Raw genomic sequence first — 24,703 nt, 5'->3', positions numbered from 1 at the left:
GTTGGACACGACTGATGCAACTTAGCATGCACACACACACGTGCTTATTTCATTTCCACGTGACTTTAGAATTTTTAATGTGAGGGTTATAGACAGTCTAGATTTGTAGGTACAGAAACTTCCTGTGGTCGAATGTTGACTCTTCTTCTGTTAGAAGTACTTGGTTTTTGAGAGACATCAAGGAAGCAGAATGTTTTTCAGTGTTTATGTATAATTCCATGCACTGTGGTTTTGTTCAGGTGCCGATTACCCAGAAGGAGGGGTTAACCAAGTTCTCATTCCTCTGGTTGACCACTCTGACTGTCCCATCACACACCAGCAAGTCATGCAAGAAAAAGTAAAGTTCCAATCAGACAATTATGTAGTAGAAGCTGCACTTATTATTTTATTTTAATATGTTACCTTTTAAGTTTTAGACCAAATGCATTAAGCATGATGGCCAGCATGCAATGAATCCTCCTTCCCTGATTATCTGGGGGTCTAATTTCTACTCTTCATTACCAGCAGTTAACTTTAATTCTGAAATGTGTATGCAACATTTTACCTAGAACCTTTTGTTTTTTTAGAGAAATTGGAAGTAGATACTGATATCCTTCACAGAAGGAAAGTCTGAGAAATACCCCTGTCCTGATGACTTGCCATTTCATGGGTTATAATAATTATTCTTTAACAAGTGAATGGTTTGCTTATAGTCTTGCAGGGAAAAAGTACAATGGCCCCAGTGCTGGGAACCCCAGGGGCAGGACAGAGGCCAGGAAACGGGTCGTATATCCCTGACGGAGGGCCAGAGTGCTTACAGAAATATTTGTGGACTCACAGCAGGCACTGTTTTTCTGCCTAAGTAATTGCAAGAATCTCTACCTCATTTCCTCCTGAACTGTTCTCTGCTCACTCTTGCTTCCCAATTTAGCTTCTATAAAATTGGGATGCGTGAGAGCATTTCTTGGAGGGGGGAGGTCTCCATATTAGACTCGGGTTCGGAGACGTGGCTTGGTGTTGGTCGGAGGCATGTCTCTCCCCGCTCTGTCAGCGAGCTAGGTTGGAGGAAACCGAGGGAAAGTTGTTGGCAGGATGCGCGGGGTGAGCTGGAGCGGCCCGAGCGGCCGGGGCTGCGGCGGGGCTGCGCACTTCCGCCCGGCTCTGTGCCCCCGAGGGTGCCGGCGCGCCCGGCGCGGGCCGCCCGTCCATTGACTCGGAGCCTCCTTTTGCTTTTCCACATTTTGAGCAGATAAAACAGAGGAAGCTGCCTGTTGAATGTTGGAGCTGACTTGGAAACGAAAGCCTCATTTTGTTCACAAGGAAAGGATTGTTTTTCGCTTGGGTCATTGCTGCCGAGACTTTTTTTTCTTCCCCTCTCTGTAATGTTTGATACTTGAGGGAAAACAGCTGGGCTGAGCATTCTTGAATCGCTGCAGAACTGAAATGGGATGCTGGGGAATATGGACTGGACTGTATGGCTGAAAAGGTCAGCTTTTTCCCTTGTCCCTCGTGGAGGAATGCAGGCTCTTTCCCCAGGCTCTCCTTGGGAACTCTTGGAAGGAGCTGGGAGAGGCGGAAGGAGGGATGGCAGACAGTCCCCACAAAAGGGACCGAGGATGACTTTTTGCGTCTCTTCCGTCTTCCAGCCCTGCTGTTTTTGATTTTCGGAGAGGACTGGAACAATTCAGCAGTTTCTGGGTTTGGAGAAGTAGTCGATGACCACGTTAAACAGCAAGCTCTGATGGGCCAGGCAGAGGAGAGGCTGGCCCAAAGCACAGCAGTGTTAACTGGAATTACAGGGCCTGCCTAGAGGAGCATCCTGCCAGAGCTCTCCCAGAAGGGACCGGGAATTCACTGAGACAAATGCACCCCAGGCTGGGCCGGGCCATCGGTGTGTGTGGGGGTGCCTAGGACCTAATTCTCCACCAAATTAGACCTTAAGATGATGGTACGTGTCTCTCCAATGAACCTGTTGGGCGGCTTTGTTGGTGCCCCAGGTTGAGCTGCGGAGGTGCCAGAGTTCAGACTGGCAGTGAGGCAGAGCTCCGCCCAGCAATTATCTGATTAACTTTTCCTTTGTTTCTTTGCCAGTCAAGAGAACAGTCGGAGGATGAGACCGAGGAGTCGGTGAAGTTTAAGAGGTTACACAAGCTGGTAAACTCCACTCGCAGAGTGAGAAAGAAACTCATCAGGGTGGAAGAAATGAAAAAGCCCAGCACAGAAGGTAATAAAGCAAACTCTGCCCTACTTATTCCAAAGCAAGTCACCTGGGGTCCGTCTCAGCAGAAAATATGAAAGTGGAAAAATGGGTTCTGGCTGAGGCTGGCAGAGGGGGAATTGGGGATTGCATGTGAGCAAGGCAGCACTGAGTCCCTTCTGGAATGTAGGATCCTGGCCTCCAGCATTCCGGAGGCTTAGTTATTTAAATATTGCAAAGATGGGCAGTGGCTAGGGTATGGCAATTAAATCTTCTCAAGATGTGCTTCCTCTTTCGTTTGGACCTTATACCACTTTATGTAAACTTTTATTTTAGAACATCTTCTGAGTGTGAGCCTCGGCTCCCAAAGGACTATGGGTCTCACCCAGTGAATTTAGTGCAAATTTAATATATCTCCACCTCAAACAAGCATCTAACAAACAAGGCACTTAATGTCCTTTCAGATCTGAGGGATGATTTCTTCTTCCTGTTAACAATCCCAAGTCTCAGTTCCAAAGAGGCTTTAAGGACCTCCCATTCTAAATACTTTAAGAGCCAGGTTCCTGGCCAAGCCACTCATCAGATGAAGCCATAATGTCAAAAGGGATATGAGCTTGGATTTATTGTATTGAATAGTTAACCTTTGAAGTATAATTATGACAGTTTAAATCTCAACTGTGTCTGTCTTTCTTACTGTTAGTAAAGTTCATTTGCAGCATCTTGTAAAAGTCTCCCCAAAAGTTACAAAAGAGTAAGATTTCCTGTTTGGGAAACCATTAGTGATTGAAAGAAATGCTAGAAAGGATTTTTTATTCTTTTTAAAAGCACGTGACTTGTTAAAATGTCACATTGACATTGTGGGGAAGTTCAAAATTTTAACATGTAGATTTTAAAAAATGCCATTGTAGAGGCTCTTTTGTTGTACCTAAATCAAATTGCACCTTGGAGGGAATGGAATTCCCCTTTATTTACATAGATGAGGGTTTCCTGTTGCTGTTTTTGGTGTTTTGAAATTTTTTGTTTGATGTAATTATTTATTGGTTCTAATCCTCTGGAGGAATATTGAAGGCCAGGGGGTTACTATGGGAAAGTGAAGATTGAAAGGAAAGGGGAAAGAGACCAGAGAAGCAGGGAAGGAGAAACTATCTGCTTTATAGCCAGTTTCTTAGAGTTCTATTTAATTCCAGAGTTGCATCTGGGTGTCTTGCATGGTAATTCCAGGTGCGGTGCTGTTTACATTTGGCTGTTTTAATGCCTGCCTGTCTGTCGTGGTTCCACAGAACAGAACACAACAGTCTGACTTCCTCTCCCATGGCGGGTCTACTGAAATCACACACAGTGTCGTTTGGTGATATTAAGTAGGAACATATGGAATTGCCATCATTCAACCTTGGGAGCATCTCATTTTAAAACAAACCTCATGCATAGATGCCAAAATTAAATCTCATCTATCATGCATAGATTGGTGGGTCTTGTCCATAAATGAGATAAATGGGTGAAGTACATGGTCCCGTGCCTACCACCCAGGACCCCCTTTGTATGTGATAGTCATGTGTGTTGGGGCTCATAAAAGCACAGAAATATTCTCATTTGTGTGTTTACGTCAGAATCAATCAATTCAGCTATCTCTGAGAGCCATAAATGAGAAAAAGGGAAAGTGTACCAAAAGAGGTCGCTATAGGGTAAAAGGTAATAACTCTATGGACTTTCAGCATTGAACTTTGATTCATCTGGGCATGAATTAGATGTTGTAGATGCAAGATGGATTTGGTGAGTTTAATCCCAAGTGGCAGTTCTGGGGTCCAGCGTCTGGGGTGCTATTAACCAGGCTTGCCGCTGTCACCAGTAGAGGCCCCAGGTGTGGGTACAGCTCAGGGCATCCGCTGCAGTCTGCCTCCACCACCACTGTGCTAGATTGGAAACTCCTCCATGCTCTGCATGGTAGAACTCTTTCTCGTTAGCAAGAGAGCTCATGCTGGTACACAGAGGCCACTCGGGCACCTTCTTTGCGAAGCTGGAGAGATTCATAATCCCCGAAATCCCTCCTTCCGCCCCTGGACCTTCAAAGAGTGGATCCTTTTGATTTCCGCATGCCTGTGTCAATGCTAAGTTGTCTGAATAATAACGAGCATTTCCTGAGAGCCTTCTGCGTGCCAGCCACTTTCCTAAACACTTCAGATTTTATTGTAATATGTCATCTTACAGCTCCTTGTAATATGTCATCTTCAGAGTAGTCACCAGAGGCAGACACTGATGCTGCCCTCATTTGTGAAATGAGGAAACTCAGATGGACACCAAGAGGGGAAGTAATGTACTCATGGTCACCGAGCCAGCTGGACAGAGCCCTGGAATTAAGTCTGAGCAGCCTGACTCCTCTAGATCCTGGGTGTGCTCTCTGCTCCCACCCCATCTCTCACTCCCCAGCTTTGGAGTCTTGGAAAAGCCCGGAGAGTTACAATTCATACTCAGACTTTTGTAACTAGAGTAGCAGTCCTTATCTGGTGCGTGGGTGACCCCAGACAATGTGACGTTGCAGGCCAGGGTAGTGACCTTTATCCGGTCATTTCTGTGTCTTTTCCCTTCCTTCATTACTCTAGTTCATCTGTAACCTGCTAATGAATCACTAGCTCTTGTACAGTGTTGTTCAGCATACAAAGTACCTTTACCTATCTCTTTTCATTTAATTTTATCCGCCAATATCCTTATAATAGATATTACTAAAATAGGTAGGCCTTGGGAATTCCCTGGTGGTCCAGTGATTAGGACTTGGCACTTTCCACTGCTGTGGTCCAGGTTGAATCCCTGGTCGGGGAACTAAGATCCTGCAAGCTTCATGGCATGGCCATTAAAATAAAATAAATATAGGTAGGCATTATGACAGGTGAGGAAACAGAGATGTGAAGTAGTTGTCCATGGTGGTGGAGACAGTGGGTGGCATGGCCAGAGCTAGAATCTGTGTTTTGGGCTTTAAGTCATCTCATACCCTCTCTCCTTCCTGCTGTCAAAATGACCTGCTCTCATCTCAGCTGAGCAAGAAGCAGCTCATACCCCCGATGATGATAAGGTTGAGCACATCTTGGTTGTTGTTTTTGCAGCATGATAGTTGTATTTTCAAGTCAGAGGTGAATGGGAGGAGTAACACCCTAAACCCCAAGGACTCCAGTATGGACTGGGATTCCAGGCCTTGGGTCTGGCAAGGACGGAAGAACCCATAGCACATGGGGACCGCCCGCAGCACAGGCTAAGGTGTCCTCTTTGGAACTGTTTGCCCTGTTTCCCTGCAAACTCTTTACCAGATGCTGACGTGCCAGAACCAGGAAGTGGGGCTACTTATGTCATGGGCATGTGTGAACCAGCTGCTTCCAAACTCATATGTGACACGGAAGTAGTGGAATCTCTGATGACAACCCCAAATACAGAATCTAGAAAATTTCCAGAACCGTTCTGAGTGATAGGTCCTTAACTTCCCCAAATCCCCTTAAGACCTTAAGGACCTCTGCACACCTCCATGGACACATGGGCTAAATGTGGAAGCCATGATCCGTTATTGGGCTATTTTTAGGGAGAAGTCTGCTGTCGGGCTGCCCCTGTCCCCAGGCTGTGTCTTTCGACCCCGTCACGTCACCCCTGGAAGTGAAGGGTAGATTGTATCTGGAAGAGGTTGCCATATTTTACTTCCAGCAACATATGGCCGCTCGGTCTCTAGTCCACATTAGTCAGGTGTCCTGAGGAGGGAGCAGGAAGCATTCTAATCTGGCCAGTGTCTATCAGAACCAGGGCCCTGGGTTTTAAACTTCCTTGAAAGATCCAAGAATAATTCTCGAGTGAATATATTTATGCTGTAGATTGTGGAGAACTTTGAACCGGACATAGTTTTGAGTCTCTCCCCACCACTATCTCCTTGACCTCAAAGTCAGTCTTGGGCTTATTTAATAGCAACCGTGCTTTTTTTCTCTTTATATTTGTAACTGTAATTCCCATCAGTTAATTTAAGAAACTTTTGGGACTTTAAAGGCCTGTTACCAGTCGTTCATCTTTCCCCTCCTCTGGAGAGAGCTGTCCTTTTCCTTTATCACTGACATTTAGCCACACACTGGCACCCTCGTCCCAGCTGGTATATTTAGTGCCATCCTTCTGTTCCAAGGAACTTGGTATTTTTTCCTCTTCACAATTCAGCTGGCAGGAAGCCGCAGTGCTCAAAAGTTTCCTTATATCAATAATTAAAGGGACAAGAGCCAGTTAGGATCACTACACCCAGAGTTTGACCTATTTCTTTTCTCACATCTGTTCACATAACACATGCAGAAAAGAACTCAATTTTCCTGCCAGCAAGTCCAAACCTTTCCACTGGGCTCTGAAAGACTTGGCTGGATACCTGGTTCCAGTGAAGGCTTCCAGAGCTGGAATCCTTGAGATGAAATGGAACACTCCATGAGGCTGCCTGCGTGTCCAGGCCCTTAAACGCCCTTGCCGCTTTGTAGCAGGGCCTGCGTCGATGGGAATGCCTGGCTTGGATCATCCCGTTCCCCAGCTTTTAGTGTTCAGCCTGTCAAGCGGGGACCATTTGTCAGTTGCCTTTGCAGGCTACGACCCTTTATGGTGCTTCTTCACCCTGACTTCTCCCTTGGTGATTTAATTACTTAAATGGCACGTGTAGCAATAAAAAAAAATCACTGTCAGCCACATGGCACTCATCACACTCTGACTGTAAAAAGCCAACCAGATCAACAGGAGCACCTTTCAGAAGGGAGAACGATTCCGATTCTTAGCTTCCGAGGACTGCCCTGACAAACTGGGGAGGATGATGATCGTTAAATGCTAAAGAATATTGTGTTATGGGTGGGCTTAGAGTTTCCAAGTGGCATTTTTAATAGGTCTGTAAAGGTGTTTGGTCTACAAAGACACTGAGAGGAGGAGGAAGAGGAGGAGAAAACACATCTGAAACCTTTTAACATGAAGCTTGCATGAAACCATTTATTTGCTCAGTTTATTTGCTTTTTTATCTGCATTTATGTAAGCGCGAACCAGGTTTATGGGAGGTAAGTGGTTGTGGAAGGGGGTTGTACTGGCTGTGCTGGCTGGATGGACTAGCAGCTTTTTTGCGGGTGCTGGGGGATCTAAAGACAAGTCTGTGAAAGAATGCAAGGGTGTGTTGACAGGAGCCCCTGACCGTGTGTGTTTCCCTCCAGGTGGGGAGGAGCAGGTGTTCGAGAATTCGCCGGTCCCAGATGAAAGGTCCGCCCTGTACTCCGGCGTGCACAAGAAGCCCTTTTTCTTTGATGCTTCTCCTGAGAAACCCCCAGAAGATGACTCAGACTCTCTCATGACGTCTCCATCACCCAGTAGCCTGGACACCTGGGGTGCCGGCCGCAAACTGGTCAAAACCTTCAGCAAGGGAGAGAGCCGGGGCCTGATCAAGCCCGCCAAGAAGATGGGGACATTCTTCTCGTACCCGGAAGACGACAAGGCCCAGAAGGTGTCCCGCTCCCTCACCGAGGGGGAGATGAAGAAGGGGCTCGGGTCCCTGAGCCACGGGGTAAGTAGCGATGGTCTCTGCCTCTATGACAGCCACCGGCGGCGACACCACCTCCTGGCGTCCCTGGAGGAGGTGCAGAGTGTCCGGAAGCAGATCCGCCTGAAGAAGACGGACGCTAACCACTCGTGTTCCAGAGCCTTCCTCTGCCAGCGCCCGTCCAGGAAGGGCGTCCACAGCGCCACCTGCGACCTGCAGCTGCTCCGGCAGAAGCCCAAGGCGGCCGGGGGCTGCGGCGGCCCCGGGCGGAGGGCGCGCGGGCGCCCCGCGGTCAGCGAGCTCAACGTCGCCTACGTGGTGGAGCGCAGCCTCTACAGCCAGCTGAACCTGACCCAGCTCGTGCGTCCTGCCTCGGACAGGGCCCTGAGCAAGGCCGAGAAGCAGGACCTCAGGCGGTGCTTGCTGGAGGAGGAGGAGGAGGCCACGAGGAAGTGGGCCGCCACGGTGGACCGCTGTACTAAGAGGGTTCTCTTGCGAATCCACCAGAAGTCCGTGAGTCACCCAGACGGCCACGGGGACGGCCTTGTCATTTCTGTGACGTTCAGCCAAGCATTATGGCCTCTCTTGCCGGGAGCCTGGCTCCCTGCCCCTCTCCTCCTGGTCCCTCGCTCCATCACCTCCATTCCTAACCCCACTTCTCTTCAAGGGATGCCTCCTCCCTCCTTTCTCATCTGCCCTCTTGCCTGCTGAAGCTGTTGGATTTTTAATGCAATTGCTCAGTCGTGTCCGACTCTTTGCGACCCCATGGGCTGATGATACAGTCCGTGGGATCCTCCAGGCTGGAATACTGGAGTGGGTGGCTGTTCTCTTCTCCAGGGGAATCTTCCCAACCCAGGGATCAAACCCGGGTCTCCCGCATTGCAGGCGATTCTTGGCCGTCTGAGCCACCAGGGAAGCCTTAAAACTAAACATGGAAACTGATTCAGAGAAGGGCTCAGAGTACAGGATGGGCTCGGCCTTCTAGAAGTGGCTGCCTTGAGCCCCAGCCATCCTGCCACTTGACCGCAAGAAGCTGATTCAAAACAGAAGGACGTTTTGCCCTCCAAGGAGGTGTCTCTTCTCCAGTTAATTAGAACAGTAAGAACTAGCCCACAGTAGATTGGCATCACCATTCACACCAATTTAAAAAACATTGTGAAATACATTTATGTCTGGGGGACAAAGGCAAAGTTCTCCAATCTATAAGGAAAGAAAAATTAGAGCTCTTTTGTTTTACTTAAGTATATTTGATGTGCTTATCTTTTTAAACAAAAGAGTCAGCATTTGGAAATGTCTTCCCCTGTCCCATAGATTCTTCTGTACCTAGCAAGGAATAATAAAGTATGACTTTCAAATAAGAAAACAGTCTTCAATTTCATTACTGGATTGTTAGAGACCTGATGAAATTTATTTTTAGGGCAAGACTTATATTGAACTGGAGAATATAAGTATTTCCCCATGGGAATTCCTGCTCAAGTTTTAGTTTGCACAAGAGCCTGTATAAAATGGCACAGGATGAGGCTGAACTGTGGGCCTGTGGCCCCTGGCGCCCCGCTTAATCCACTTGGGACTGCTGGCTTGTCCCCTTTCAAAGGTCTGAAGGTGTAGATTGTGTTGCTGCCTCCCATGGTGGCTTCGCCCAGACTTCTTGACATTTGTAAGATGTACTTCCCAGGGTGGTTACTGTAATCTAAATTCATTCAATGAAGTTCTGATTTTGTGGTGAGTGCCATCCTTATAGAATGCTTACATCCATACCAGCCCTTAGGTCTTTGGAAGACCCTTAGGTCTTCCAGATATCCCCACGTGTTGACTTTCTTGCTAGGTCTTACTTTCCATTTTTTTCACCTTCTTATAAATCTTACAACACTTTTAATTTTATCAGTAACAGCTTTTGTTCTGATTCTTTGTCTTGGCAGCAGTTGCAGTTGATTTTGTTTTTGTTGTAAAGTAATAGTTCTTTGTTACTATTTCTTGTTATCACCCCTTCAGTTCTGACCGACAGATCTTTTGGAAAATACTTGTGGCCGCCCAGTCTTGGTATAATTTATTTGGGGTTTTTTTTTTTTTTACCTCCAGGTGTGTTCTACCTAGTTTATTTGCCTCTGTACCTTGACAGATCAGATCCACTTCTCTGTGAATTGATGGCTCATCCCTGTGAGTTTAAATCAGATAATATGGAGGAGTTTTCCAATTGAGTGACTTGAGTTACTCATATATCCCTTATATTATTTATATTGTTTGTTGATGATACAACTTCATCAGAACCTTCTCTCTAGGAGTTGTATTTCTAAGATTTGTGTCATTGGTGGGCCAGTGATTAATTCTTCATCGACATTGAATATGGACAGTTGGACAAGCTTGTTTTCATGTACTGACTCCACCACTTGTAAAAGTGGCACTCTGTAACTTCTGTCCCCAGCATCAACCTGATACTGGGTATTTTGGGGGGGGGTGTATTTTTTGAAATACTGCGAGTTTGAGGCAGTACTGGACAGTTTTAATACTTGCTGAAATACATGTTCAGTGCTAAATTAGAAATTTGAACATACCGTTTCTTATAGTTGTACAATCAAGAAAACAAAATTTAATTATTCAGAGAACATAGGGAAGTATTAGTGTTTTTGTTTTTTCTGTTGTTTTTGGCCACGCTGTGTGGCATATAGTCTTAGTTCCCCAAACTGGGATCAAACCCATCCCCCCTGTGGTAGAAGCGCAGGCTTTAACCCCTGTTGTTAAATATTTTAACAACAGAAGAAGGGTTTTCATTTTTGTTTTTAAGAGGTTAAGATAATTTCTTTGCTTGGTTCACTTAAGTCTTTTCCATTCTTCTTGTCATATCTCTCTTTCATTTTATTCAAAAGTATACTTTCCTTTACTCTTCAACCTTGATCTTTTTGTCTTTCAAAATATGCCATATTTGCTTGATGAAACCTCAGGGAAATGACAATGCTTTGTACTCACTGGAAACGGTCATTTGTCTTGCTTTTTATTTGGTCATCCAATTTTGTTTGGGGGAACAGACATGCATGACATTTTGGAATTTTGTCCATTTGAAAAAAAAAAATCCAACCTCCCTCCAAAACATGTTTTCAACTGCATGACCATTCCATTGACTGGCTCTCCTCATCCACAAGCATCTATCTAAAATTTTCTTGTAATTTCTGTACAGGAGATGTTTGAACTTGAAAAACTTCATGTAAGCTTTATTTATGTAGACCACTGAAGTCAAAGATTGGTTTACTTTCTTTTACTCTTCTGTTTTCTCTGTTGAAAGAGTGATGCTTCAAGAACTACCTGATGCAATAGAAAAAGTTATAGATGAGTTCAAGCAGTGTTGTTATATTTGGTTCATCCTTCATACAGAAGAATCAGTTCCAAATACCTTAGCCTATCACTGGGAGAAGTTTTAGTTGGCAGTTAAGAAAACCAGTCCACTCTTTCCTCTAAACTTCTTATTTTAGGAAAAAATGCATGCAGCAGGCATATGAAGACATAAATAAGCTTCTAATTTATTGCAGTTATAGTTTCCACATAAATTCTTTGTCAGTTATTTCATGTGCATCAGAAATAACATGCTGGGCTCAGTGGTGTAGTCAGCATTGGAATTCAAAGCAGGGGAGCACGAGAGATATAAAATGATGAGGCATCTGGACGCCACACTGTGTCTGTGGAGCCCTGAGTCACAGGAAAGCGACTGGAATAAAACGACTGCCTTTGCAGAAATGAGAAAGTGTATTTGGCACTATACGCTGGGAAGGGAAAATTAAAGTTAAAAATCAGCCTTGAGAGATGGTCATGACATTGCTTGCAGATGAGGGGATTTGGTGATGATTTTGTTTACAGAGATACTGTCTCTTTATAGAACAGATACAGGTCCAAGTAAGTTGACTGTAAGGGAAATCACATTGTCCATTGATAGTCATATAAAATGAAAGTAATGTCTGTTGTAAGTCGTGTCCATGGTAGACCATTTAAAATAGCAGCCACAGCTTTGACGAAGGAGAGCAGTTTTGTGATGCCCTGGATGTTGGTCATCCTGAAATGCCTCCTGTAGCCCTTTCTTCTCCCGGCCTTTGTTTCTGTCATACCAGCTGTCGCTCACTTTTGGGTCCCTTCTTAGGATTGCTGTGGTTTTACAGTTGAAGATCGCAGAATATGAGGCCCAGAACTAGGCTCTAGCTCCTCACTCGCATATTTAGAATGTTGACTAAACCTCGACTTGGTACAACAGTTGCCAGAACAAGCTTCCATGTTCTCACTGTGGTGTCGGTGGTCGGTGGTTTAGTCATTCAGTCGTGTCCGACTCTTTGAGAGCCCATGGACTGTAGCCCACCAGGCTTTTCTGTCCATGGGATTCTCTAGACAAGAATACTGGAGGGAGTTGCCATTTCCTTCTCCAGGGATGCTGGAGAATCTCTTCCCAAACCAGGGATCAAACCCCTGTCTTCTGCATTGCAGGCAGATTCTTTACTGCTGAGACACTAGGGAGCATCTGCTTTGTGCCAGACAGTGTGCTAAATGTCTCAAATATAGAATATAGACAGTATTTTACCAATGGAAAAACCACAGCTCAGGCAGTTTAAGTACTTTACCTGTGGTCCCACAGCAAGTTAAGTGGTAGAACCAGTATTTGGATCCGTATCTTTGTGATTCTAAAAACCTAGACATTTTCCTTCCTGGATGTTCCCACTTTCTCTGTTCAGTTAATATATACATGAAAGTGAAAGTCATTCAGTCGTGTCCGACTCTTTGCAACCCCATGGACTATACAGTCCATGGAATTCTCCAGGCCAGAATACTGGAGTGGGTAGCCTATCCCTTCTCCAGCGAATCTTCCCGACCCAGGAATTGAACCGGGGTCTCCTACATTGCAAGCGGGTTCTTTACCAAATGAGCTATCAGGGAAGCTGCAGAATATACTTGGGGTGCATTTATTTTCAATAAGCAATGTTTATAGTATACGTGTGCTTTTCTGTTCATTTCTTCCATTTAATAGCTGTTAATTAGAGTTCTCTGAGAAACAAGTAATACAAAATATTGGCACCCAAATCTGTCATTCAGATTTTATTACCAATTGCTTTAGAAGATAATAGATTGTAACAAAAATTAGTATGCTTTGAGTTTCTCCTTTTGTTAAAGACTTGGGGGTTGAAGGGGTGGGGGTGGGAATGGGGACACTTTTGCTAGAAAAGCAACAGAGAATGCAAAATTCTAGAAATATAAAAGCACTGAAACATAAGCAGTTCCATAAAGTTTGAAACCAACCAGAAGAACGGCAAAGATTTCATTCTTTATAACATCAGTGGTTTTCCTGTTGAAATTAAAGAAGTGTGGTCAAAGACAGTCACGGAATCAGTCTTTTTCTTTCTGGGCAAATGTGATATCTTTACTTCAGAGACTCTGAGGAAGGAGTCATAAGTGATTAAGTTGGGCAGTTAGGTGGGAGAGTTATCAGCATTTTTGGCTAGGTCAGGAAAGAAATGAATGAGTAATCCTCTGGGCCTGATTGGACTTTACTTATAAACATAACCTTTTCCTCCATCTGAGTGATTTAAAACTAAACAAAACAAGAGTCTGTTAGAAAGGCCTGCTTTCAGTGGACTTCAGATCTGGGTTTCCAAGACTGCTTTGAGCACATGGGTTTTCTAATGCATGTTCCCTCGTTATTATTCCTGTAGCCAATATTAAGGGGAGAAAAAAGGAAATTCTGTGACTAAGAGACAGGGCATCTTAGAGCACTTAACATATGTATAGTATTTTTGCATTGTATATATATATATATATATATATGTTTTTTTTTTTTTTAACCAGTTGGTTTTTGCATGTGAAGGGGACTCTGAGCCTGTGGTACAGGCATAGTTCCAGTGGCCCGTGGAAGGGCAAAATGAGTGATGACGTCTCCTTATAACATGAACCATGTGTTTTTTTTCATCATTTCTCGTTTCTTACTCTCATCCTGTAACACGTTTGTGATCCAGTGACATTCTGCAAACGGGACGTGTGTTGGGTTGGTACACTGTTGGCTGACATAACTGGATTATTTCTGTCCTGTCTTCTCCTTTCCACAGAGAACCTGCAGTTTTGGAGGATTTGACTTGACAAATCGTTCTCTGCACATTGGCAGCAATAATTTGGACCCAATGGTGAGTATACATCAGAAGAGAGGGAAAAGGTTTGGATTCAAGTGATGTGGTGGACACAGTTTCATATTTAATATTTTTGAGAATTGATACTAGGTAACCATCCTCCGGGGATCCTAAATCACGTTTGGAGAGAACCCTCGTTTCACCATCTTAAAGACTCTTTTTGGTTTCATACGGAATGAAAGATGACCGTCTCTCTCTTTGCAGTAGCGTCATTTCTTTAATGTCTTGGTTCCCAGGTTTCTTCCAAGTCACAAGTCCCGAGGAGTTTGGTTTCTGCAGTCTTAGCCATTGGTGCTCGCATGCTTTCTGTTCACAATAGTTGCACGTGTATGTGACTGTTACACGTGGGTAGCGCCACAGGAGAGAGCCCTGTGATTTGGGTTCTAAGGGTATGAGCCAGCGTTTCTAAAAACCAGCCTTATCATAGGCCATGTGCGTAGCTCTGCGCTAAGCTTAGGACTTCCTGATCTGGAGTGTCCTGAAATGAACCCAGTCCCCTCGGGGCCGAAGCAAACCAGACTCCTCTGAGCCAAGGTTACTGCCGTTTCAGACCTGTCTCTGAGTCACAGTCTAGGGTCAGGCCCCCACTGTGGTATACGGGTTTTCCTTCAACTTTCCCTTCTAAGATTCCCAAGGATGTTGGTGAGTTTTCCATACGGTTTTGTTTTCCCCTTGTGCATTTTATCGTGAAGCTGTGAAATCAGGATTCTGTGCTTTATATTCGTTATGATCATGTGTCAGCTAAAGCACCCATCTATGATATTTTTGTAGTGTCTGAGAATTTCCTGGGAGAATACAAGTATTTTATTTGGATATCAAATTTTATTGATTCATAAGCCAATAATTTTATCTGGTCAATCTTTTAAAAAATAAAAGTATAATTTCTTTTTTCTTTCTCCAAGGGAAAGTCCCCCACCCCCACCCCCAATGTAAAATAGAATGAGAAGTGACTGCAATTGAACTTGTTCAGGGAAAAATAAATTTATGCATGGTTAGGAGGTGACCACACGAAATGCTTCAGTGATATAAGTCTGATCAGGTGATGGACTTGTAATGATTGAGATTTGCCATTTTGTTCTTACCACTTTCTTGGGTGATTCAGTAGTAGTATCCTTTTTTTCTTCCCCATGCTGGGATTCAGTGAACACTGGTTCATCTAAATCATTCTTTATTGATGAAATACAGTCCCCTTGGGTATTTAAACTGGTGGGAAAAAATGCAGCAGAAGGAGAATATATCATACTAAGTTTAAATAAAACTAACTCATATTCCACTTTAAAAAAATAAACATAAGCCAGTTAGTCAGTAGCTTTAATTTTTAATCATAAAGAAAAATAATATAGCTCTGAGTTAACATAAGAAAAATGTGGAGATCCTGGGGCATGTCAACATTTTGCTGAGAGGTAGGACATTCATGGTTTGGATAATAAAACCTGTTTTGGGGGCTTCATTTTCTGTGATTAAGGGTACTTAGTAAATTTTCTTTTGCAGGGTAAAGAAGGCGATTTTGTGTATAAAGAAGTAATCAAATCACCCACTGCCTCCCGAATCTCTCTTGGAAAAAAAGTGAAATCCGTGAAAGAGACAATGAGGAAGAGAATGTCTAAAAAATATAGCAGCTCTGTCTCTGAGCAGGTATGTGGCAGTCACGCAAATACCCTCTTGCTTCTTTTGCAAAACAAGAAAAACTGGGGATGGTCTGTCTTGAGATTTTCAGTGGTGCTAAATACATTCATTGGCATTAACCAGGCTCCAGGACCATGCCTAATTTGTGTAGACAAACAGTGGATTCAGCAAATATTTATTAAGCACTTAGGGTCATCCGAGCACCAGGCTTGGTGCTGGGAATACAAATCAAGTCCTGTATTGTATGTATGGATGAGCGAAAGAGACAGACATGTAAAGAAATGATTATTCTGTTGTAAAAATAAGCACTAAAATTTAGAAAACAAAGGAAGGATTTTATTTTCTAAAATATCCCTTTCTTTAAAATGGACATCACCAGAATCAAACCTTAAAGAGACACTCCAATTTTCTTATGAAGCTGACTTATCAAATAAATGTAGTTTAAGTTGTTCTTTGGAGCACATAGGAAGTCTGAGAAATAAACTGAGAAAGTGTTTCCTGGCTGCAGGACTTACATAATAATTGTGTTTCTGCAGGGGTGTGTGTGTTCAGTAAATAGCTTTATCTGCAAACATTAAAAATACCACAGAATTGACACCGCCTGCTCCCCCAGATCTATAATTTCATCACTAGGAACATGACCTTTTTATGGGTAGAAGGAATAAAGACACTTGCAAAGCTGGGCCTGAGATAATTCTGACCATTAAATTTTCAAAACACTCTCCTCTGACACCTTTATAGTGTTCTTTCTGTAGTCTGTTGAAGTCCCCCTGTGTGAGCTGGTTGTCTAACTTGAAATACGTAGGTAATGCCGCTTTAGCTATGAAATGAAACAGACATTTTTGCTCAGCTGCTGCCCTCTAGTGGACGTGGTGAGCTAAAGCCCGTGTCTGAATCACTCAACACCAGCTAGCCCAGCCTCCTGCACTGTTCTTCAAACAAAGCCTGCACATCTTCTGTTTATTACAGTGGTTCTCATGGGGGTGGTGATTTTGCTCCCTGCACCAACCCCAGATCATCGGCTGGGGACAGTTTTGCAATGGGTTAGGGTGGAGTGGTGTGGAGGATGCATCTTGCAATGCGCAGGACAGGCCCCTGCGACAAAGAATTAACCGTGCAAAATACCGCGAGTGCCCAGGTTGAGAACTGTGGCTTGTTATACCTACAGGGGATGTCTGGCTGCCTCCAGACTCCCTGAATGTTCTCCTTATTCTTTTCATTTCTTGTCCTTGTGGATGTGGGAGTGATGGAAAGTCTGTTTCTACCCAGCAATGAGACAGACTGCACATGGCTTCTATGAGACTGACTACATGCCAATGAAAGCATGAATTTAAAGCACTTATTATTTAGTTGATTTTTTCCCCCCAGATTGAAATATCTACTAAAAGCTCTTGTAAACATATTCCTGGGTTTTGTTTTTGTTTTTGTTTTTGCTTTGTGGCTTATTAGCATATAGCTTTCATGTAATTTTGAGCATTTCTCTGTAATTTTACTGCTATATAGATGCCTGTATTTTTATTTTCCTGTTTATTTAGAACAGTCATTTCACATAAGCAAAAAAAAAGAAGGACTCATTATAGTGCTTTTTGGAGAAAGGAAATTAACATTGTAAGGCTTAAGAAAACATCTCTTTAGTAAATATATCAACTCTTCTGGTAAGGATTTTTGTCTGCTCTGTTCCTGCTATATGCCCAGCATCTGAAATAGTACCTGTGGTATTCAATAAATGTGATGAATAAATTAATAATTTTTAAAAGCCTTGTGAACATACACTATCAGAGATGTATATTTCATAGTGCTGTTTTTCAAAAAGTGAGATTTTTTTCCAGAAGAATTCTTAGAAGATTTTAATTGGGTAGGTGGTTTATTTTATGATTCAGAAAAGAAGAATGAAAACCAGCCTCCTCGGGAATTCATCCTTTGCAGCTTCAGTAACTTCCTAATAATGCACCTCTTTTTATTGTTGTTGTTGAGGTTGTTTGCTCACTTTTCTTAAATGGAAAGCAGAAGTGTGTTTTGGATCAGAAGCTGCCCTTTTGATTGTCCTTAAAAGTTTGCAGGGCCCCGCAGAATCTTTCAGAGTCCTTCTGATGATTCAGCACTATGCAAATAACAGGTTTCGTTTAGATGGTTTTGTGCTCACGTGGCTGTGTAGTATGACAGAGAGTGTTCTGTTTGGGCAAGTAAACCATTCTGACTGCAGACTGTTAAAAATGTGATAGGGTCTGTCTATATGGCACTTCAAATCAAATGAGCATGTTACAGTAACATGTGCAGATGAGGGCCTGCCAAATTAATGGGTACAGAGCCACCCCAAAAGTGAGAAGTTCTGCTCAGTCACTGCTGTCAGCATCCGGATCTGAAAGAGGCTTGACAGCTTTTTACTACAACAAACTAATAGAAGTCAATGAAGCTAAACCTGTAGGGTGACTTATGGAAACCGTATTATAGACAGAAAAATGGTATGTTTGAGGTACGGTTGACCTTTGAACAACACAGGTTTGAACTGCACAGGTCAGCTCACGGGTGGATTTTTTTCAGTACTACACAGCCTGTGGTTGTTTAAATCCACATTGGAAATACAGATAAAGAGAGCTGACTGCAAGTCGGGTCAGCACCCCTAAGTCCTGTGCTGTTCAAGGGTCAACTGTGTATCTGGGTCCTAAGTGGGTATTTTATTAGCTAATTTCAATAATTTGTGTAAATAGAAATACAAAAATTTGGTCTCTGTTTTTAAAAACCAAACAAGGAATACACTTTTATTTAGTGTAGAAATTTCCCTTCAAATAGAAAAATAGATAAAATATTTTCTGATAGTACTTCTGGATACTACATCACTAGTGGATTATATTTGATCTACATTAGAGGTCCAGCTTTGTGGCTTAGTTGGTAAAAAAAAATGCCTGTGATCTGGGATATCCAGGTTCGATCCCTGGGTCAAGAAGATCCCCTAGAGAAGGGAATGGCCACCCACTCCAGTATTCTTGCCTGAAGAATTCCGTGGACAAAAGAGCCTGGTGGGCTGCAGTCCATGGAGTTGCAAAGAGTTGGACATGACTGAGCTATAACACTTCATTACTGAACCAGGGAGTATGCAACAAGTCTCTAAGCCTTTAGCGAAATGTTTTGTCTCCAAGGTAGATTTTTTTTTCAAGAACATCTATTTGAGCATGAAAAATACTTTTTGAGTGCTTAATTAATAGTTAACGGGAGCTCCAACTTGAAGATGAAGCAGGATATCGATGAAAAAGAAGGTGTATTTTGGGTAAAGCATCAGACATGAGTATAAAGATGAATTCGATTGATTTCGTTGCTAAACAGCTGTGCATTACAAAAAGATGCCCATCCCCTCTGACAAAATGTAATTTTGTCGAAACTCATTTCAGGATTCAGGCCTTGATGGAATGCCGGGCTCCCCTCCGTCCTCTCAACCTGACAGCGAACACATGGACAAGCCCAAGCTCAAAGCCGGAGGTTCTGTGGAGAGTCTGCGGAGTTCTCTGAGCGGTCAAAGCTCGATGAGTACGTCCAGTTTGCAGTCGTAGATGATTTCCTTGGAGTCTAAGTCAGACTTTTGCTGAGTGTCAGGTTCAGGCAATTTAAAGATAAATAAGACCAAGTTCTTAGCCTTGGGGTGCTGTTACAGAGACAGACCTGAAAAATACCCGGCCCTAGAGTCCTATTTGTTTAGTAGCCGATGTCTAGCAGTAGCATAAACAGGAGGGTAATGATTTTGGTTGCAGGGGAGAGAGAGAAAGCATGTCAGCGGAAGATATGGAGACCAAAGGGAGGAAGCCAAGGGGGAAACACTGATGGCGATGACCAGCAGAATAAAGGGAGATGACCAGGGTTCTGCATGTCACACGTTGCTTTCCTGACCTCTGGGCTCATCCTCCCACCTACAGTAGCAACCAGCGATCTTCTGACCACTTTTTGTCTTGGAGATTTTGGTAGACATTTCTCATCAGTTCATTGCCCTCTGCCGTGTTCTTTGTCATGGTGAATCCAATCCCTTCATTATCATCTTAGTGGGGGTTTAGTAAAAGAGAAGACAAGTACTTCTCTCCAATCGGCAATCTTTAATCAAAAAAATATTTTAGTGCAGAATTCAGCCCAATAACATGACATTCTTTTTCCGTGATGCATTTGGTGTAGTGGGACGTCCTGATAATTCTCTTCTGATTTTACAAAGAAAGCTAATGTCTTCTTAACTTTCATGAATACAAAATGTTGATTAAAACTTTATTAGTAATCTTAATTTTAGTCAACTAAGAACCAGGAAAAAAAAAAAGATGAGAGGAGAATGACAAATGTCCCTGAAACAAACACTGTTCAACCACTCCTAACCCAGTGGTGGTATTGGCTGAGCGCTATGGGGGAAGAGACCAAATTTAAACCCACGACTTAAAAAGCATTTGGCTTTGGGCAAGTTACTTGACCTCTTTGAGCTTCCTCATCTGTAAAATGGGGTAAAGACAGCATGCCTGACAAATGGGAGGCTATGAAGGTTAAGGTTGGTGTCCTCTATCAGAGAGTTTCCATGTCACCTGGCTTCCCCGGTGACAAAGATATCCCTGGTCACAAAGATAACTTGCTGGAGTCCCCTCTCCAATTAGGGGCTCAGTTAGGGAGAACACTCAGAAAACTCAGACTGTCCCCTGGCCTCTGCTCAGGTCCTGACGGGGCTGTGGCTCATGACTGCCTTTCTCTGGCCCCTGCCTTCCAAGTCTAAGATGCTATCAGAGTCCCCAGCTTGACTGTGCGGGAAATCTGCGTTGACTCAAGTTCTGCGTATTTTCCCTGCAGGTGGTCAGACAGTGAGCACCACCGATTCCTCGACCAGCAATAGGGAGAGTGTCAAGTCGGAAGATGGTGATGACGAGGAGCCCCCGTACCGGGGCCCGTTCTGCGGGCGTGCCAGAGTGCACACCGACTTCACGCCCAGCCCCTACGACACGGACTCACTCAAGCTCAAGGTGTGTGTCTCCTTGACCTCAGAGCGGTCAGCCCGGGTGCCTTGTGGCTTTCGGAGCTGTTCTCGTCTCCTTTGTGTTGAATGCTGGGCTCTTGTGGTGCAGACTGGTCAGCGCATCTGCTCCTTTGATAAATTGGTCTCTTCTGCAGTGAAAAACCAGAGAACCAGCCAGCCTTTGGGGGTAGAGGCGGGTCTTGTGTTAATTCTGTCTTATCACCATGCTGGCCCTGTCCTCTGACCCCAGCTTCCCTCTAGAATTCCCACTGCCCTTCCCTTCCAGTCTCAGTGCTTTGGCCAACTGAAAGGACATGACTGACTTCTCTTATGTGATCAGTGACATCCTTATGAAGCAGATGGGATTTCACAAAATGTATGAAGCGAGTATAGACCAGGGGTTACCACTGACCTCTGGTGGGAATTTTTTCTCCAAGAAGTAGGAGCTCTCTGGGTGAGGGCACGGCATTCAGAGAGCCAGGTGCCCACCCAGCCATGAGCCCTGGTGGATACCTTGAGCCACCATCCTCTGGGACAGGATGGTGGAGGGGATGCGATCTTGGGCCTCTGTGGGATCCTGCACAATCAGAGTTCTCTCTGTGGTCTCTGCCAGACTCCCAGTCACATCAGGTGACTTGTGGAGCCCTGATTCTAGTCTTCATAGTGTCTTCACATCGCATGATTGGCACTTCTGATGGATTGATGGCTCATGCTTGGAAATGTACCTAATGGAAAGATCCTTCTTCCCTGGGCCACAGAAAGGAGACATCATTGATATAATCAGCAAACCCCCCATGGGCACCTGGATGGGCCTGCTGAACAACAAGGTGGGCACGTTCAAATTCATCTACGTGGACGTGCTCAACGAGGAAGAGGAGAAGCCCAAGCGTGCCACCAGGAGGAGGAGGAAAGGGAGACCCCCCCAGCCCAAGTCGGTGGAGGACCTCCTGGATCGGATCAACCTCAAAGTCAGTTCCGTCCTGTTCTGGCCCCCAACCCCACGTTACCTTCTCCTAAACTAAGCAAGCAAGGGCACCTTCAGGGAAGTGTGGGGTGATCTGTGTCATCCAAGAAGGACAACCCATGTCCATGATGAGTACCATTATCCTATAGAAGTAGTATTACCAGCACCATAACACTATCCTTGACCTCCCTTGAGGGTGATAGCATAAACTCCAGGTTGAAATTACCTCCTAGTCCAAAGAGCAACTTTCAAAGAGCTGTGAGCTTCAAGCTACTACCAGGAAAGGCAGTAAGCACAAGCTCCTAGCATCCTGATTGGCCTCACAGAGGTCTTGAGGATTGTCCCTGCCCCCCCGCCCCACCATTACCCCCAGCATCTAGTAGGGCGGGTCTACATGGTGTGACCTGTTTTCTCCTTGCAAAGCTATCTTGCTCCTGGGGAAGTCACAGGTCTCTCTGAGCTGGATTTCAGTGGCTCCAGATGAAAGAGGTGTCTCCTCCACCGCACGCTGGGTGGCGTTGCAGGCATCAGCTCACAGCAAGGGCACAATTAAAATGCAGGCCAGTGGAGTCCATCTCAGCTTTGAGTGTCCACCTTCTTAACCCATGGTTAGTGAAGTGCCCCGCTTGCCCACTGAGCTGTAGAACTGGGGGGTACAGACTGTTAGAAAGATACTTATTAATTTTTGAATTAGCATAAAAGTGAGTATGGAAAAAGTTTAGGGGTTTGAGACTGGTTGTTGGTCGTGGACCACGTGGCCGAGCCACTGACTCTCCTCTGTCTTGGGTCCCTCCCAGGAGCACATGCCCACTTTCCTGTTCAATGGCTATGAAGATCTGGACACCTTTAAACTCCTGGAGGAGGAGGACTTGGACGAGTTAAATATCAGGGACCCGGAGCACAGAGCTGTTCTCTTGACGGCAGTGGAGCTGTTACAGGAATATGACAGTAAGTCCCTCACAGCACAGACGTCTTCAGTGAGATCCATCCCATTCTCAGGCCACCAGGAGGCATCCCATAAGCTGCTAACATGTGCTTAGGTCCCCGGAGTCCCTCATTTGATCTTGCTCTTTCCAAAATGTGGAAGTGTTGGTCACTGAGTCGTGTCCAACTCTTTGTGACCCCATAGACTGTAGCCCGCCAGGCTCCTCTGTCTGTGGAATGTTCCAGGCAAGAATACAGGGGTGGGTTGTCATTTTCTTCTCCAGGGGATCTTCCTGACCCAGAGATCGAACCCAAGGTCTGCTGCATTGCAGGCTGATTCCTTGCCATCTGAGCCACCAGGGAAGCCCTACTCTTTCCAAAGCCAAGGTCAATTTTGTATTATGTCAAACAGCACAAAGACATAGATTCCCAATGCCAATGCAGGAGCAAAAGAAAACCTGACTACCCAGTACTTTTTCACTGAGAACTGAATTGTAATTTTCTTTCTTTTTTTGGACTTTTTTTTTTTTCTTAAGACACATAGTTCACGTCACCTTGGGGATTGGTGGGATATACAGCCTTTAGGAGGTCATTAAGATACCCAGGTGCAAATGTGACTGCCACACTTGGGGTATCCTGTCCTGCCAAGGGTTAATTACTTCTCAAAGCACATGAGGAGTTGTTTTCTGATTGAATGAGTTAGTTAATGAATAAATGAAATTCATCAGCCTGCATTAAAGAAGCAGGGAATCATCTTGAGTGAATATGTAGAGCAGAGAATTCCATATTGTGATTTCTCAGCCAAAATGATAGCTCATTTTTACAGCCCATGAACAGAATTCAGTGAGCTCACAGCTTTTATGTAGTCTATTTGAATACACTCTATCCTTTGCTCCATTAACCCAGTCTTATCTTGCTCTTTATTCTTCAGTCTGACATCAAAAATATTCCTGAGATTATTCATCATGAAGGGGGAAGCATCCTTTCCAGTGATTGAATTCAAATGTGTTTTCTGTCGTATGCTCTGCTTCAGGGATATCAGTAGCTAAGAGCATTTCCATTGCTAAAAGACACACCAAACCCATGGTTAATGGTGGGAAAAAATTTGTGCATTACTGAATGTACCAGGCTCAAGAGACGCAGAAGTAAGTGTCTCAGTGCAGTTAAATTCACTTCTGATTACTAGGTTATCCCTCTAAATTAACTGATGACACACCGTCAAATAGGTGTCTGAACCCGAGATAAACACACTGCCTTCAGGGATAGATTTGGAGGGGATTGTCTTCCGTGGTTAATATCAATTTGTAGCCAGGTCTCTTTAGGATTGGAGTTTCCCAGGAGACACCATGGGTGGGGATTTTCCTGTGACCAAGTTGTGTCAGAGCCTGGCCCAGTGCCTGGTGAGGCTGACCAGCTATATTAATATCAATTAATGTTTAATTATCTAGTCTCCTGGACCACATCTGCTCTATAAAATAGTTCATTTGCTCTTCCCCAGCCACTGAGAGCAGCTGGTTGATAAACCCCACCCGTTGTGTTTCTTCTAGCATTTAAACAGAAGGAGCAAAGCTGCATTCTGAGTATATAAGTCAGGGTCTGTCTGAAGGGCGGGGGCTCCTTGTCCTTCCTGGGATCATGTTCTGAGATCCACCCCAGGGATATGTTATAGGTAAGGGGATCTTTGCCTGTCATGATGCCCACCCAGCAGTCTAAGGAAGCCTCACTGCTTCTTCATCAATCTCATTTTGAATCTGTGCTATGCCACTGTTTAGAACATCCTTCATATATAATGTGGTACTTTTTAGCGGTTCTAAAATAAAGGCTTTAGAGGACTCAAGGGTGCCAGTGAGCATCAAGAACCTGGATCCAGGATTATCCTAGGATGAGAAGATTATACATTCAGCAATTCTAAATAAATTGTTGTGTTTTAGAAGTATGCTAAGTAACTGGTAGCTTAAAGGAACACATCAGTTTCTGTCAGAGTTGACAGATCCAGAGATCTGCTGAGATCTGAGATGTTTCACTCATCTTTCATCTCAGCTGCCACAGGAGCAAGAGACACACCTGCATCATTGCTTGGCAGTCAGGCGGGTCCAGCTTCTCTCACTGCGTCTGAGCATGGGGAATGCCAGCCTTCCCACAGGGTTCCTCCATTCAGAAAAGACTCTCATTGTGCCAGAGCAATTCTTCCCGCTGATCCCAAACCCATTCTCCTTGATCTGCCAAATGAAAGCTGTCTTTTAAGAAAATCATTTTCATAAGAATTGCCTTCAGGAATTATGTCAAATAGGTGGGAAAGTACAGAGAAAAATAAAACAAATCCACATATCCACTTCCTAAATCCAACTAAAGTTAACATTTTGTTGTACTTCAATCCTTACTT

General features: G+C 44.3%; 1 protein-coding gene across 5 annotated transcripts in view; it reads left to right on the top strand.

Moving 5' to 3' along the window:
• The window catches only part of SASH1 (SAM and SH3 domain containing 1), a 185,687-nt gene that overhangs the window by 146,488 nt on the left and 14,496 nt on the right, over positions 1 to 24,703 (top strand). For 3 of the 5 annotated variants that reach the window (XM_065931175.1, XM_065931178.1, XM_065931179.1), the window contains 8 exons: positions 2,071 to 2,203; positions 7,366 to 7,712; positions 13,760 to 13,834; positions 15,329 to 15,472; positions 18,850 to 18,985; positions 20,270 to 20,439; positions 21,191 to 21,400; positions 22,194 to 22,344. In XM_065931175.1, the coding sequence (XP_065787247.1) occupies positions 2,071 to 2,203; positions 7,366 to 7,712; positions 13,760 to 13,834; positions 15,329 to 15,472; positions 18,850 to 18,985; positions 20,270 to 20,439; positions 21,191 to 21,400; positions 22,194 to 22,344 (1,366 nt within the window). Of the gene's footprint in view, positions 1 to 995; positions 1,928 to 2,070; positions 2,204 to 7,365; positions 7,713 to 13,759; positions 13,835 to 15,328; positions 15,473 to 18,849; positions 18,986 to 20,269; positions 20,440 to 21,190; positions 21,401 to 22,193; positions 22,345 to 24,703 lie in introns of those variants that run through there. The other 2 variants (XM_065931180.1, XM_065931181.1) reach the window with 2 other exon arrangements.

Source organism: Muntiacus reevesi, chromosome 3 (assembly GCF_963930625.1).
Source record: "Muntiacus reevesi chromosome 3, mMunRee1.1, whole genome shotgun sequence".
NCBI lineage: Eukaryota > Metazoa > Chordata > Mammalia > Artiodactyla > Cervidae > Muntiacus > Muntiacus reevesi.
The sequence above is the reverse complement of the archived record's forward strand: the minus strand, read 5'-3'. Positions and strand labels throughout refer to the sequence as shown.